General features: G+C 39.2%; 1 protein-coding gene across 7 annotated transcripts in view; it reads right to left on the bottom strand.

Moving 5' to 3' along the window:
* Positions 1-17,562, bottom strand: part of LOC146003401 (uncharacterized) — a 54,129-nt gene that overhangs the window by 11,332 nt on the left and 25,235 nt on the right. For 5 of the 7 annotated variants that reach the window (XR_014443824.1, XM_083141685.1, XM_083141690.1 and 2 more), the window contains exons 5-7: positions 15,726-15,863; positions 14,026-14,099; positions 2,338-2,600 (exon numbers count right to left, since the gene is read on the bottom strand). Coding sequence is in view for 6 of the 7 variants with exons in the window: in XM_083141685.1 (XP_082997811.1) it covers positions 2,338-2,600; positions 14,026-14,099; positions 15,726-15,863 (475 nt within the window). In the remaining variant the exon portion in view is untranslated. Of the gene's footprint in view, positions 1-2,337; positions 2,601-12,774; positions 12,844-14,025; positions 14,100-15,725; positions 15,864-17,562 lie in introns of those variants that run through there. The other 2 variants (XM_083141706.1, XM_083141708.1) reach the window with 2 other exon arrangements.

Raw genomic sequence — 17,562 nt, 5'->3', positions numbered from 1 at the left:
ATGGTGGATGAAACAAGAGTCCACCACTTCGATCTAGAATCCAAATAAAGCTCAATACAGTGAAAGCACACCTCTAACTCTCCAAGAAATTTCAGGTTCAACCATCAGTCAGAAAGGTTATCGCAAAGATATTCTGGTATGCTATGGCATACTGCTGTTAGTATCTGGAACATGCAGCCATAATCACGGGCCAGTAGCTGATATCAAAATTGCGAGCCACAATCAAGAACAAGAGGGGAGGAATGCTGCTGACCCATGGTGTGCTGCTCTATCAGGACAACGATCCTGTCCAAAGGTTAGGTGTTGACATGGCTGCTATTTGAGCTGCTGAATTCGAATTGATAGGTCACCCCCCCCCCCTCATGGATGCTGTCAATGTATGGTTTCATGAGCAGGAAAAAAAATTTCTTCCAACAGGGCACAGAAGCCTTGGAAGGGTGATGAAAAAGTACATTGAAATGGCATGAGACTACGTTGAAAAATATCTTTTTTTTTCTGTGATACTCTATGTGATCAAAAGTATCCGGACACACCGCGAAACGTCTGTTTATCATAGAGGGCGACACTGTACTGCCATCTACTGCGTAGAACCCATAGTAAGCGAACTCAGTAGTCTGCAGACAGTGTGAGACAGCAGTATGGGATGGTCTGAGGAACTCGCAGACTTTCAACGTGATCAGTTGGTTGGGTGAAACTTGTGTAGGAAGTCTGTGTGTGAGATTTCCACCCTCCTAAACATCCCTCTGTCCACTGTTTCCGATGTTATAGTGAAGGGATGTGTACAACCCAAAAGCGTGCTGCCCAACCTCCCACGTTGACCTCCAGAGACCATCGAGTGTTGAAGAGGGTCGTACAGCATTATCATCGATCATCCATCGCCACCATCACACAGGAATTCCGAACTGCATCAGGATCTACTCCAAGCACCATTACTGTTTGGCGCAAGGTGCGGCAACTTGGTTTCCATGGCCGAGCAGCTGCCCATAAGTCAAACATCACACAGACAAATGCCAAACGCCGCCTCGTGTGATGCAAGGAGCGTCGAAACTGGACCATAGAACAGTGGAAAACCGTTGTGTGGAGTGATGAATCACAGTACACAATGTGGTGATCCGATGGTAGGGTGTGGATGTGGCGAATGCCTGGTGAACGACATCTACCAGCCTGTGTAGTGCCGACAGTGAAATTCGGAGGTGGCGGGGTTACAGTGTGGGCATGTTTTTCCTGGTGGGGACTTGGCCCCTTGTTGCTTTACATGGCAATGTCACGGCACAAGCTTACGTTGACATTTTAGCAGCTTTCATGCTGCCTACCAGTTCGGGGATGACCATTGTGTCTTTCAACACGACCGAGCACCGTCCATACTGCAGGGCTTGTGGGGGAGTTGTTTGATGACAACAACGTCCCACTAATGGACTGGCGTGCGCAGAGTCCTGATTTGAATCCCATAGAACATCTCTGGAATGTTTTGGAATGCCGACTTCGTGCTAGAACACACCGATCCACATCAATACCTCTTCTCATTTTGGCGTTCTGCGAGGAATGGGCTGCCATTCCTCAGGAAACCTTCCGGCACCTGATTGAAAGTATGCCTGTGAGAGTGAACGCTGTCATTAAGGCTAAGGGTGGGCCAACACTGTATTGACTGCCAGTGTTCCCGATGGAGGGTTGTCCAAACTTGTACTTTATTTTCAGGTGGGTGTCCGGATACTTCTGATCACTTAGAGTATTTTGTTTTCTTGGTATTAGAGCATACTGAACACCCCAAATACATAATCTTGAATTCCAAAAGAACTAATCATCTAAATGTCCCATTAAGTTGCTTTTGGGTATAACTGCAGGTGATGTAATGGCACACATCCTTGCCAGAAGTTTACAATTGCTCAAACATCTGTGAGAGGCTAAATTCTCATCTGAGGAGGAACTACATTGGTTCTTTGCTTACGAGAGCACAACCCATTACTTAATAACACAGACATACTTCATAACTGACATACAAATAATGTACCGAGTTTATTACCATACAGTAAATAGCATCATCATCCCTAAAAATATATATAGCATGAAGAGCTATATTTTACAGTTTTTGATCTCTATTAGCCAAAATTCAATATCATTCATAAATGTCGCACAATTGGCACACAAAACTACTATTGTGCATTTAGAAGAACAAAGAAAAACATTCCAGCCATCAAAGAAAACTTGAGATGTATATCCTTTCTCGCTCCTTTCCTTTGCTTACAATACTTACCCATTGAAATGAAAGACCAAGAGGAGGGAGAGGGTATTTTAGCAAAATAACATTTACCTCACTCCAGATAATTCCCTGAAACTTACCTTCTACTGGTTGCCTCTCGCAACTTTCCAAGTCATCAAACAGATCTGCAGTCCGATCACTGGTGGTGTCTACAATCGTTACAGGCTTTGACTTAGATGTACTGTATGTATGTAATGGGCGTCTTCGTGATATGGACGTAGACAAGCTTTGTGAAGCCAGATGTTGCTTTCGTAGAAGACACTTTTGGACATGATCCTGATATGTAGGACCTTCAGGCAAAAATGTGTTACAGATGTAACATATTATATTATTGTCTTTAGGCCTGCAATAGGACAACCCTCAATCATTTATGTTGAAAAAGTGAAAGACATAAGCAAGCATATAGATTCATAATGGAATTGTAACATCTTTAGCATGCAAGAATAAGATTTATATTAAAGAGTTTTTCATTAAAAAATGAAAAACAAAAACAGATGACTTGACCAGAACATGAAAATGTAATAGATTCCACTGCTCTACAATACCACATTTCCCACTCTGCTATTGTCTTTGGATTACTGTCAATATTATGTAAATTCGTAGTTGTGTAATAACTGAACGTAGCTGTCACAAGATATTTTTATTTGAAAGGTGTGTTTTCAGTTTGTTCTTATATTCTTTTATATATTTTTCATACTTTTATAGTTTATATCAGAGTAAATATCGCTGCATGATGTTTTACTTACAAAATAATATTGTGTAAATATTATATATATATATATATAAAAGCAAAGAAGGAGAAAGGAAAACTCACCAGACTGAAAAATTCGAATTTTCGCAGACTCTATTGCTGCATCATCAGTGTTTGGAGAAAGACAGAACCGGAAGATAGAGGAGACCTGCAAAGTTGCCAGGTCTTGATTGAAGAAGTGCGTAAAATGGAAAAAACACTGTTGTAACCAGGCTCGTCTAAAACTGAGTTGGTGGGTGAGGTGGTGTGGGCGAAGATTGGGTGGGGCTGGTAGGATGGGTTGGGGAGGGGGTTGGATGAGGTGGGGAGGTAACTGGGTGGCCTTGTTCAGGCCAGGTGGAGTGGTTGCACTCATGGCTGATACATAGGCCACTCTCCCATCTTTTGCGAACTGATTTGTTGGCTGGTTGGGGTAACAGATGGATGATCGCTAGCCAGAAGCAGTCGTTGAAAGGAATGTTGTGGTGGTTGGTATGCACGGCGACAGTGAAGTCCAGGTTGTGGGTGGAAGAGCGATGGTTATTGATACGAAGGATGAGAGCAGTTGATGTTTCCCCTAGATAAAAATCACCACAGATGTTGTAGGTGAGGATGTAGATCAGGTTTGAGGTGTGGCAGGTCCCTTTGGGGTGGAGGGTAAATTTGCCAGTGGCCGTGTGCACTTGGAGGTTGAGAGAGGTATGAGAATGGGGCAGATTTTGCACCTAGGATGGTTTAATTTATGGGCAGGGCGATGTTGGCTGTGTGTTGAAGGAGTGTTGCGGACCAGGATGGTTTGGAGGTTGGGGGAGCATTTGAAAACCACTCTGGGCTTGTCGGGAAATATGTTTCTGGTTTCAGGATCACTTGGGAGAATGGGGAGAAGAGAGGTGTCTGATTTTGTTGAGGTGGGGATGATATTGGGTGATGAGTGCAGGTGGATTGTTGGCGGAAGGTTTCTTGGTGGTAGTGGTGTGTGAGACAGCTCGTGATATTTCTTTGGTGACAAAGGTGGAAGGATAGCCACGGTTGACCAGGGCTTGGTGTAGGAGGAGGTTATAATTCTGGCAGGAGGTGGGTGAAGTGATAAGGTGCTGTCCCCTGAGGATCAGGGAGAATGTAATGTCTTTTTTGGTGTGGAATGGATGGTAGTTGGAGAAGTGTAAGTATTGCATGTGGTTGGTGGGTTTTATGTGGATAGAGGTTTTCAGATGTCCTTTCTTGATGTGCACGTCCACATCCAAGAAGGTGATCTGGTTGGGAGAGTGGGTCCAGGTGAACTTTATGGAACAGAAGTGATTAAGCTGGTCCATTAAGGCTGATAAGGATGGTTCTCCATGTGTCCAGAGAATGAAAATGTCGTCGATGAAGTGGAGCCAGAGGAGGGGTTTGAGGCGTTGGGTATCCAGGAACTCTTGCTCAAGTTTGCCCATGAAAAGGTTTGTGTAGGATGGGGCCATTCTGCTACCCATGCCTGTACCTCAGAATTCTACCTCAACAGCAGACCCAAACCTCACAACCCCAGCACCAACTTCCTGACCCACCTAGCCCACCTTGTCCTCACATGTAACAATTTCACCTTTGAAAACCAACATTTCCTACAGATCCGAGGTACAGTCTTGGATACCAGAATGGCCCCATCCTACACAGACCTTTTCATGGGCAAACTTGAGCAAGAGTTGACCCACTCCCCCAACAAGTTCACCTTCTTGGAAGTGGACATGCACATCGAGAGAGGACATCTGAAAACCTCTATCCACATAAAACCCACCAACCACATGCAATACTTACACTTCTCCAGCTCCCATCCATTCCACACCAAAAAAGACTTACATTCTCCCTGGCCTTCTGGGGACAGCACCTTATCACTTCACCCACCTCCGCCAGAATTATAACCTCCGCCTACACCAAGCCCTGGTTAACCATGGATATCCTTCCACCCTGGTCACCAAAGAAATAGCGAGAGCTGTCTCACACACCACTACCACCAAGAAACCTGCTGCCAACAACCCACCTGCACTCATCACCCAATATCATCCCCACCTCAACAAAATCAGGCACACACTACACTCTCTTCTCCCCATTCTCCCAAGTGATCCTGAAACCAGAAACATATTTCCCAACAAGCCCATAGTGATTTTCAAATGCTCCCCCAACCTCCAAAACATCCTGGTCCACAACACTGCTTCACCACACAACCAACATCTCCCTGCCCATAAATTGAACCGCCCTAGGTGTAAAATCTGCCCCATTCTCATTACCTCTCACAACCTCAAGGTTCACACAGCCCCTGGCAAATTTACCCTCCACCCCAAAGGGACCTGCCACACCTCAAACCTGATCTACATCCTCACCTGCAACATCTGTGGTGATTTTTACCTAGGGAAACATCAACTGCTCTTATCCTCTGCATCAATAACCACCGCTCTTCCACCCACAACCTGGACTTCACTGTCGCCGTCCATACCAACCACCACAATATTCCTTTCAACGACTGCTTCTGGGTAGCAATCATCCATCTGTTACCCCAACCTGCCAACATATCAGTTCGCAAAAGATGGGAGAGGGGCCTATATATCAGCCATGAGTGCAACCACTCCACCTGGCATGAACCAGGCTACCCAGTAACTTCCCCACATCATCCCACCCCTCAACCCTCCCCAACCCATCCCACCAGCCCCACCCAATCTTCACCCACCCCACCTTGCCCACCCACTCACTCACAGTTTTCGACAAGACTGGTGACAGAACAGTGTTTTTTTTTTCATTTTACACACTACTACTTCTTTGATCAAAACCTAGCAACCCTGCAGGTCTCTAACTTCCAGTTCCGTTTTTTTTCCTAACACTGATGATGCAGCGATATTCTGCAAAAATTAGAATTTTTCCACTGTCTGGTGAGTTTTTCCTTTCTCCTTTTTTGCTTTTTGTATGTGTGTGTGTGTGTGTGTATGTATATCAAAGAAGGAGAAAGGAAACACTCACCAGACAGTGGAAAAATTATAATTTTCGCAGTCTAACGCTGCATCTTTGGTGTAAGAAATAAGACGGAACCGGAAGTTGGAGATCTGGTAGAGTTGCCAGGTCTCGATCATAGAAGAAGTATTTCGTTGAACGGAAAAAACACTGTTCAGTCTCCAGGCTCGTCGAAACTGTGAGTGGGAGGGCAGGGTAGGATGGGAGGAATGAGTTGCAGAAGAGGAGGGGGGCACTTACTGGGTGGCCTTGTTCAGGCCAGGGGGAATGGTTGCACTCATGACTGATATATAAGCCCTCTCCCATATTTTGCAAACTGAGGTGTTGACTGGTTGGGGTAACAGATGGATGAACGCTACCCAGAAGTAGTCTTTGAAAGGGGTATTGTGGTTGTTTGTATGGATGGCGACAGTGAAGTTCAGGTTGTGGGTGGAGGCACGGTGGTTATTGATGCGGAGGTTGGGGGCGGTAGATGTTTCCCCCAGGTAAAAATCACCACAGATGTTGCACGTGAGGATGTAGATCAAGTTTGAGTTGTGGCAGGTCCCTTTGGGGTGGAGGGTAAACTTGCCAGTGGCCGTGTGCAGCTGGAGGGTGTGAGAGCCAGCTCACAGAAGAGTGTAGGTGTATCGGTCCAGCCCATCCAAGAAGCTTTAAGAATTTGTTAGTTTTGAATAAGCCAATATGAAAAAGGTGCACATGGCTCAACCACATTTCAAATAGAAGACCTGTTAGTATGTATTGCAGCAACCAAGCTACTGAGAAACAGAAAACAGAATCATAAATGTTATTCCTACGAAAGACAACAGCGGAGTTAAATGCATCTTCCAGAGTTAAGTTCAATCCTTCAGTTACTATAGTACAGTATAACCTCGTTAATTCGGACCCCGATAAACCGGGCTTCGCTCAATCCGGAGGAAAAAATAAGCAGAATTCAAGGTTTTAAATGTGGCTAGAAGTCAACAAGAGAACTTCCAAAAGAAAAGGCAGTCAACCAATGATGAAATTCTGTTTCCCGCAGACTTTGTACTGTACTGAATAGTGTATTTAGGCCTATGCCCTTTAAATACACCATAATAAGATATAAACGGAGCTGTAATGCACTTTATACTGTTATTTTAGCTTATTTCAGTTAATCTGGACTTTCGTTAAACCGGTCAACTTATCCCCCTCCATTAGTCTGGATTCACGAGGTTTTACTGTACTTGCATTGTATGCCTCTGCCACAGTTTCAAGTCCCCGTCAAGACATGTGAGTGTGCTCCAAAGATTTCATTATGCAGGAAGGAATCATAAATATTACACAAAAAAGAAGTTGTGCAACATCCTGATCACACCTCAATTTGTTTTTCAATGTTTCCAATTTCCAACTGATTTTCTATGAAGCATGCAAACATTATTTATTGTTGCCAATGTTTCCTGATTGCTTCTTTTGGACTTTCTTTGCAAAATGAAGGGCTCGGGTGTAAAACATGGTGACATTTTGGTCATTTTTGAGTTACAAAGTGCATCATGTAGTCTATCATAAATGAAATCGAATCATACTCGTAGTGTTTCATTTCGTCAACAGATGACAGAGCTTGACGAGTTGCAAGTTATGGTATCTACCAGTTGTTTCATGTAAAGTATGGTAAGTAGCAAAGATGGCGGCGAAACGGCGGTTTCTGAATTGCATTGTCTCTTAGAAAGTTTCGGAGTGCTTAGGCCACAGCGAAGATGAGAACAAGTTAGGAAGTGTATATGATTCCCAAAAAACCCGGAATATGTACCACCAAAAAGAATAAGGAGAATGAAGAGGATGCCGATGCGAGTAAAACTGTGCATGGTCACATATATTTTATTTCATGTAAAACATGGTATCTACTGCAGATACCACTGTTTACATACAGCAGTGCTCGTGATGGCAGTTTCGAAATAAATTTTACTCTCATACCGGGATGTGAACTGCGATCTAGTAAAGAAGCATATACCGTAGTTCTTGGAATCTAAGGTGCAGGGTTTTGTCAGATTTTAGACGTCCAAAATTCAGGTGCGCCTTAGATTCAATGGAGTCTTCAATTCGATGTATATAGTACAATAAACGTATTTCATGCACGTACAACATAGAATCTACTGCAGTCTCTAATATCAATAGTTACAAAGAGTAAATATTTTTTTCTTAACTTTCCTTAAAATTACCGGTAACTGCAATACAATAATCAACATTTCGTTTTCCTGATAAGAAAATGCTGAAAGAAATTTTCCCCATTAAATTTGCTGTGTTAGGACAACAATGAACATTTTACAACAAATAGTCATTCAATTGTTATCAGTTTCGTAATCGGGAAAGCACGGGAGATAGAATCTCTATGTTTCCCAGTACATACCGGTAGTCAGGTTTCGTTGACAGGACGCACTTGTAGTAAGGTACCGGTAACAGGATAAATATGGAAAAGAAAAAGTGCCACTCATACAATGCAGCATTTAAACATAAAGTTATTCAGTGCGCAGAGGAGTTTGGAAACCGTGCAGCTGGATGAAGATTTACTGTTAGTGAAGTGTGCATTCGTCATTGGAGAAGTCAGCGAGGACAGTTATTTAGTTGCATAGCATAGCAACGAGAAAGTCATTCTCCGGACCAAAAGAAGGTCGACATCTGGAAGTTGATGAAGCTGTCCTGAAGTTTGTGAGGGAGCAAAGATCAGCAGGTTTGAACATAACTCGCGAGTCGTTATCACTTAAAGCTTTGGATGTTGCAAGAACACGTGGCATTCGCCGTGCAGACTTTACAGCAACTCGTGGTTGGTGTGACAAATTTATGAGGAGAACGGGGCTAGCTCTGAGAAGGAGAACAACAATTTGTCAGAAATTACCAGCTGATTTTGAAGATAAGCTCATTAACTTCCATGCCATGAAATTACACAATTAATGACAGAGGTGCCCGTGAGGTCCGTATTAAAACAACTGGATATGAGAAACAGAGAGCCACTGTTTTACTTTGTGTCACCGGTGATGGCCATAAGCTACGGCCGCACATTGTGCTGAACAGAAAAACAATACCAAAGAAAGAGGTGTTCCCAAAGGATGTAATCGTCTGTGCACAAAAAAATGCTTGGGTTACAGAGGAACTCATGAAAGACTGGGTGAAGTGTGGAAAAGATGACCTGGAGCTCTTCTGTGCACACGAAGCATGCTTGTTCTGGATTCATTTAAGGGCCACATCACAGAAGCCATGAAAACTTTGTTAGCTGAGAGTCGGTGTAGACTTAGTAGTAATTCCAGGAGGCATGACGAGCCAACTACAGCCCCTGGACGTGTCAATCAACAAACCATTCAAAGCTAATGTGCGTAAGCGGTACGAAGCTTGGTTGACATCTGAAGACCACACCTTCACACCATCAGGGAAGATCAGAAGGGCATCTACTTCCACGATTGCTCACTGGGTTTCCGATGCCTGGGAAGAGGTCTCTGCTAATACCATAATAAAATCTTTCAAGAAGTTTTGCCTGACCAATGCTCTCGATGGATCAGAGGACAACCTGTTGTGGGAGGATACAAGTGAACCTGATTCTGACCTGAGCCCTGCAATGGATTCTACTGCTGATGGTGAGAGTGATGGTGAAAGTGATGCTAAAAGTGAAGAGACTAATAGAAATTTTTTTTGTAAAAACAGAAGTTACCGATGTTGCAAGGTAAAGTACCGTATACCGTATTTGTAAACAAATAAACATGTACCCTATAGATGTTTAAATAAACAAAAAATTGTAAAAACAGAAGTTACCGATGTTGCAAGGTAAAGTACCATATAGATATTTGTAAACAAATAAACATGCACCTTAGAAATTTTTAAAAAAATACCGCAAAAGGTTAAAATATAAATGTCCTTGTGCATTTTCCTGTGCCTTAAATTCGAAGAATTTTTTTTCCTGAAAAAATTAGGCAAAAATTCAGGTGCACCTTAGATTCGATGGCATCTTCGATTCGAAGAACTACTTTTCTTCTACTAGATATACATAACTGTAGTTCTTTTCTTCTACTAGATATACATAACTGTAGTCACATAGCAATTCATTTTATTTTCAATTGGGTATGCACATTTTCAGGCTGCTTTAAGATACCATGCATTACATGCGTCAAAAATGTATTACACTTGAGGAATATGTTATACGATCTGAATTGTATCAATTATTCGAAACTGTTCAGTTTTTTTATTAAACATTTCTTTCTTAAATCTGTAATGCACATTTTAGAAGTTATGATATTTTCATGGTGGACCTAATTACGTATTTGTAATTTAATTAACTTTCGTATTTATGATATTTGTGACTTTGATGAAAACAAATTATTTTATTGATGATATTGCAAAACGCGTTCTTCTTGGATCGAAATTGTAACTATTTTAATCCGTAAGAGCTAAATTCATTGAAAATTATTAAAAACGTAAGCCCTATGTACATTTGAAATCATTCTTTACAAATATGTCAAGTTAAAAAAAAATGTAATATTGCCATTGTTCACAATTTGGAGAGTCTACGTAACACAGCTTTGTATCAAGAGAGGCTCAAGAATCGCATTCTGCTTGGCATGCTTGGGTAATTAATAGAGCCTCTAACCCTCTGTGTGCGAGGTAGATATGTGAAGCTGAAAAACCGTTGATATAGAAACATTTTTACGAATATTGATCTTCATATAGAGATAATGAAGTTATTTTTAATCACAACCAACTAGAACTTATTATTTTAAATACTAACGTAATAAAATGAAGAAATATACTTCTCTAATGGTGTTCATTTCAGTCATAGACAAAACATAATATCGTGACATAGGAAAAGAAGAACTTGTTACAACAAGTAGTTCACGGTATTGTTCATTGAATAAAATTATGAAAGGCTTTCATTTTTGTATTACAAATTTTTATGGTTGCTATAAAAAGTCTAATGTCAAAATATTATTGAACTGACAGCATGAGTCAACTTGAATATAGTGGTATCTGATCACTTATTTTGATAATATCGTTTCATGTAAAGCATGATAACTACGATACTTCTTTGAACAACCCTAAAAAAATCGCATGTATGACAATTCCTTGAACAACCCTAAAAAAATCCCATGTAGCATCACAGAAAAAAATAATTCGGATGAAATATCTTGTTTGTATGATAGTCAACATACAAGTGAATCACATTTGTTGTAAATAGTTCAGAAATTTATTTTACTTTGTAACTCAGATATATTTGAAACATCAACTTTCAATATCTCGAAACTGTATTATGTCACCATGTTTTACACTCGAGCCCTTCAAATAGTAAATGAATTTACAAGAAATGAGTACATTTTTAAAAAATTAGTATTACTGTGTACTTCTGTTCAGATAAAAAGTGGCACACTAAACTGAGTTTCAAAGAGGGTTCAACTTTATCTGAAAAGAAGTATACAATGGTTAGTAATAACAAGATCAGTTCCCAAAAAAATGCCTGTCTATACATCTGAAAGCAGAAATTAAGTATAGTTTTCTCATTTGTGTTCTAGAAATGCATTGTTTCTAAGAATAACATATCAGTGGCGAAGATATAATGCAAACAATGCAAGCACTTCTTGCACTATTAAAATATTCAATGTACTTAATGTTTTTTGCCTTATTTAGTCTATGGCACTTGATTTCGAGAAATTTTATGACTGCAAACTCCCTCAGCAGCCTGCTGGCCTGCATTACAAGCTCTGCTTTCGGCTACTATACAGGAAACCAATGCATCTGAAGCATCAACACCTCCGAAATGTTTGCTTTTGCTATCGAAAAACACTTGACACTCCTTTTATTTACAATTCTTGTCGACAATAGAGAATGAGGGCTCAAGCATCAGCTCCTGGTTGTTACAAACATTATTTTGGTAACGTACACTCCAGCAGACATTGCAAATTTGAAATACAGTTTCAAATGCAGTTTTAGCCGATATAAATCCATCTTAAGAGACAACAGAATCAAATTCACGTTTGAACAATTACAACAAAATATTGTTGTTTGTTTTGGAAACAGGAAATGAAAGGTGTTTTTTTACAATTTTAAGTCCAAGTTTAACTTCATATTTTGGTGAAAGTAACTAAATATGTATTTACATATTTAGCACATTTTTACTACATATAAATCTGTTTGACTCTGCAAATGTTTCACGTGGTATTCTTGAAGATCCCGAAAAAGACCGAAATACCGGAAAAGTAAGAGTGATTAACATTTGAGGCCGTTCCAACGGGTATTTACTTACATCTCATACCTTAAAAAATTCTGTGTCATATGACGAGCAGTGGGTTTTAATAGGAACCTCCCACATAATTGTTAAATTGCATGCAATCAAGTACAATGAGAGAGAGAAAAAGAGTTCTTATTAAAGAAAGAAATGTTCATTTATTCCTATTTGATGCATTCCCTTTTCTCAAAAGAATTATATTAACACTTTTTCACGACTTCAGTTTCTTTTATTAAATGTTTTAATATAAATTCATCATTAATTTATATCTCTTTCTAGTCATTAACCTTGAGTAACATTTATTTTATTAAAGGCAGGCCTCCATGGCAGTCTAGTTAGTACAGCGTGCAACAATGCCAGGAGTTCCAGATTCAAATCCCGGCATGGTCATAGATGTTCTTTGTGAGTGTCCCTTCAACAATTTCATCATATCACCATTCATCATCATCTTCACAATTAGTTAAAAGTGGCAGAAAAGTGATGCTAAATAACAAAAATCAAAATAATTGATTTCATTAAAACTAGAATATTCTGCAGGACTATTACTTTGACAATGATATTACCACTTACCACAAGCAAAGCTGAGTTACAATAAATGTGAGTGAATCAGTATTCACTTTGATGGATGTTTGTCATCGTACGAAGTAATTCCACGACTCACTGAAATTCATTCAATTAGAGAAATCACAAAGTTGCATATTAGTTTGCAAGATTCCTTATAATGAACTTTTTCTTTAAACAGAATTCTTCACAAATTATGCATTCCATAATAAGCATATATTTGGGTATGCAATCAAACATGAAAATTTGGACTACCAGCAGTATATGTAAATTAGAGGAGCACATTATGGCCATTTTAACTGAAATCAACCCTGACAAAAATTTCCACATAATTCTCAATTGTCCAGAAATTCTGAATCGGTGGTTGTCTTAATGTTCATCTCCAAAATGTATGGCTACTGATAGACATCATGCTGGAATAGGCTTCCAGTGTGGGTAAAATATTTCAAAACAGACTGCATTCCAACATACTAGTCCAATATATCCAGTCCTTTATATAAGAAAGGATAAACTATTTTATAGTTTTAACTATGATGCATTTTGAACATCCTGTGCTAGGATATTTTATTTTGTTTGAACATGTAGCTAACAACACCAGAAATAACACTTTTAAAATTCTCAGAATCTGAGAAATGATGGTGAAATTTGCAAGACAATAGAAATATTCAAATATTTGCATGCTGTTACTTGTATGAATGAAGAAGAATAAAAAAATCACTTAAAAAATGTTGTTACTTATTCATCATTCTGCTTGCATTCATATTGCACCAACCTTTCGATAACTAAAATAAGTGTATAGGAATTTTAGTCCTTGGACTTAGTAGTTAAATTTGCCTCTAGTTATTAGTAAAAACTGTCAATGCAATGTAAATTCCTAGGTAGATGATGTTGATAGTTTCAGCACAGTAAAAATGAAACAAGTAAAGGAATGCTTTACACAAATTATTCTAGCTGAATGGAGAACCCCAACCCCTCCTGCCCCAAAATAACCCCAACCTTAAAGCACTGCTTCCATGTAATAAGTTAATTTTACTCAGAAATTAAAATCTTCATAATTTACAAACATCTGCCATCTGTATTATGTGATGGGCAAAAACATTCAATGACAATATGTTTCATCCATCACCATAATTTGACTATTGTGCATCATACATATCACCAACATTGCAAATAATTTAATCACTTTTGTGTGAAGCAAACAAATTTCTAAAGATACCGGATTTTTTTTTTAAAAAAAAAAGCATGCCCCCCTACCATTAAGTCAATTAAGCATAGACTTACTTCTTATCATCAATTTCCTCAATGTCTGATGAACCATCATCTGCTGCAAACTGATCACACTCAGAAGCATGAGCCTAAAATATATAAATTGAAAGTTCTCAGGTTATTCTATGTATTCCAAGTCATGTGCCACATGCAAATATTTTGAAAACAAAGCAGTTAACAACAATAATAAAAAAAATCCAAGTTGAAAAATGATTGCATAATTTGCTGGTGGTGTCAGCAAATGTCATCAAACTAGTGACTAGACCAACAGAACTAGTTATTTTAAAAAGTATTACACAACAGAATGCATGCATCAAAAGATTACGGTAGAGTTAAAAAAATCTAGAGTGGAATGCCAAGTTGGGTATGAAAGTTATGAAATTATTGATTTAACGTTTCACTTCTGCCACTTTTGGCTAATAGCAAGGATGAAGAAGAATGGTGAAGGTAATTACCGGCGATTAAGCCCAGGAGAAAATTTGATAGTCTTATTCAGTCTGTAGGCTGCACAAGTGATGTTGGACTGAGGGGTGTAGTTTTTCAAACTCTCAAATGGGTTGTTGGAACAGTATAATACATGAATATCTTGCTTGTACATAGCACTTTTTCTTTTTGCTGATTGTTAGGGTAAATGTGTCTATCCCCTAATGATGACCATACTATCAAGTGCATCCAAAAGGAAACAATTCCCTTTCTCCTCATTTCTGAATTTTACACATATAACTTAGCATAATCTGTTGTTTCGGTTTCCATGTCCAAAACTACATAAAGTTCAGTTCATTAAAGTGTTAAATAATTGTGGTCAATTTTGCACAAAAGTACTAACATGTAATAATAACACCACCACAGAGAGAAATATCATGGAAACACATCAGGGGGAAATTGGAAATCAGGAAAAGTGAAAACACTCATCAGAGACAGAAAAAACTCAAATTTTCGTGGCCGCGAGCCATCCTTTCAGGTGTAGAAAAAATAATGAAGTGTGATAATGGAAGTGATGGTGTGACGTGCAGGTTGCCAGATCCAGAAAAAGTTATAGATGGTACCAAAAAAATTTGGTTCTCTACGCAGGCTTGTCAAAAACTGCAAGTGGTGCAGGTAGGATGTTGGATGGAGGGTGGGGGGGGCAACGGTAGTACTGGAGGTGGGAGGTAGGGGTTGAGAACATTATTGTGTGGTTGCACTCATGGCTGATATGTAGGTCCTCTCCCATCTTTTAAATTTTTTTTAAAAAATTCTCAAATCACTTACTTAATTCTCAAGCCCATACTGCAACACAAGTTACATGTCACTTTAGTGCAAAAGCAGCCTAAAAGTAAGCATTCTACTTCCTCTAATGAAAAGCAATTCATGCCATCCCCTCCAAAAATTGCAGTTGATTGTCTAGTTCCCCACATACTTTACTCATTTGTAACTAAGAAAATAGTATCTGAAAGGGTGAAAATTTAGCAGTATTGATCAGCAATAGAACACAGAAATTCACATGGGAAATAACTATTCATAACAATAAAAGTGAGAAAAGAATTAACATTGTTCCAGCAATTTTTATGTGCTCATGAGTGTTCCTTTATGTTTGCCCATTCGCCAGTTTCATCTAATTATTGACATGTGCATATGATCATCACAAACAAGAATATTAGCGAGAAGTATTGAACAATATCACGAAAATTTACTTAAGATATGTGACTGAATATGTATTCACATGAAATACACACCTCTATCCTCTCTGCTGGAAACAATTTGTTACAAATTGGACATGCAATTTCATTACTCTGTTCAGCAACTGAAGTAGACTCATCAATTTCTTCTACTATATCTGGAGAACATTCACGTGGCTTGGCATCTTCCTTGACCTGAAATTTAAATGCAGTACAATTAAATTTGCTTCTTACACACAATTTGTTATCTCTCTCTCTCTCAACTAGTGACTTCATTTGGTTATTTAGACATTAGAAATGCAGCCTGTACAGTCTTTTTTGTTGCTGAAATATGAAAATGATATGCATTCACAAACATTTAAACCTTAATGCAATTAAAAACAATAATCATTTCCAGATTGATTCATTTTATTATTTACATGGAGTAAGACCACTTTTCACAGAATGCACAAATAGTTTTTATCTTGGTGCCATATACTGCATATTAAAAACATATAAAACTCTCAAAAGTTTCCTGGTTGTTAATTCTTGCTTTCTTTTACTAAGACTGATTACTACTTCACTACAATGTTCGGTCTATTTCCTTGAATAACTCAATGTTACTTCTATAAATTCCTCATAGAAGCTCTTTTTAATTGAAATTTATTTTTTTACAAGATGCAAAGTTAATTACAATTATTTTTCACAGTATGTTAATTGAAAAGTTCAATATTTTCTCAGAAAAATCTTGAAACATGTACAGTGGGAATCATTTGTATTTCCAGACAGCAGGGAAGTTTTTCTTTCAGACAGGTAGGATGCTGTTGCTGGGTACAAGCCAAGTGGTGTATACAATAAACAGTCTCCCCCACCTGGCACGCATGAGATTGCAGGCAAGCTGCAAAACCGTTTTTTGTATACTCACAACACTCCTCTAACAGCATTCACCAAAGGGAGTATATATGAAGTAGTACACATTAGCGTGGATTTCAAGAGGGATCAAGTATTTATTACTTTTAAAGCACATGTGACTATGTAATTTAAAAAAAATTACAATTATAAATCAACACTAGAGTGCGGAATGTCAAGTCAAGATTGATAACGCATCTGCCAGTAGACTAGAGGGGCGTTATTCATTTCATGAGTCCTGTGAAAAATGGTCATTTTTATTCAATATCATCAATTTGTTTTTATGTTTAGAAAAGGAAGTTCATACATTACACAACACGGTAATTCAACAAAATCACCAGGCGGCAACCTGAGAAGCGCTTGTTAATTTGCATTATTCCCCAAGTACGAGGGAGTCAAAAATGAAAACAGCAAAAGTGCCATTAAAAATATTTTTTTCTTTCTAGGCATTTGAAAATTTGAAGACACAATCCTTGACGTCTTTCCGAGCTGGTAGTACAAAGCAGTGCTGTTAGGTGGGGTTGGATGTGAGTAACAGCTGATTCAAGATGGCGGCACCACTACGCAGTTGCACCAAGCAGGCACAGCATGGAGTTATTCGGTATTTATGGAGTGAAGGTGTGAAACCGGTTGATATTCATCGGAGAATGCAGACGAAGTATGGGGAAGCCTGTCTGTCACAGCGGCAAGTCTACGATTGGTGTAAGAAATTCGCATAAGGTACGACTTTATTGACTGACGCTCCCCGTCTGGGTCAGGCTCATCGAGTTGTGACAGAGGAGTCCATAGCTACAGGAGAGCGGCTTATTCAGGAAAACAGCATGTCACCCTGGCTGAAATGGCTCCCTTGCTGAATATGAGCTTCAGTTCAGTACAACACATAGTGCATGACGAACTCCGCTGCAGAAAAGTGTCCGCCAGGTGGGTTCCTCGACAGCTGATGCAGGAACTGAAAGTCCATCGGGTTGACGCATGTCAAGAGCTGCTGAGGTGTTATGAAGAGGAG

This window comes from Lepisma saccharinum, chromosome 1 (assembly GCF_977018435.1).
Source record: "Lepisma saccharinum chromosome 1, izLepSacc3.1, whole genome shotgun sequence".
NCBI lineage: Eukaryota > Metazoa > Arthropoda > Insecta > Zygentoma > Lepismatidae > Lepisma > Lepisma saccharinum.
The sequence above is the reverse complement of the archived record's forward strand: the minus strand, read 5'-3'. Positions and strand labels throughout refer to the sequence as shown.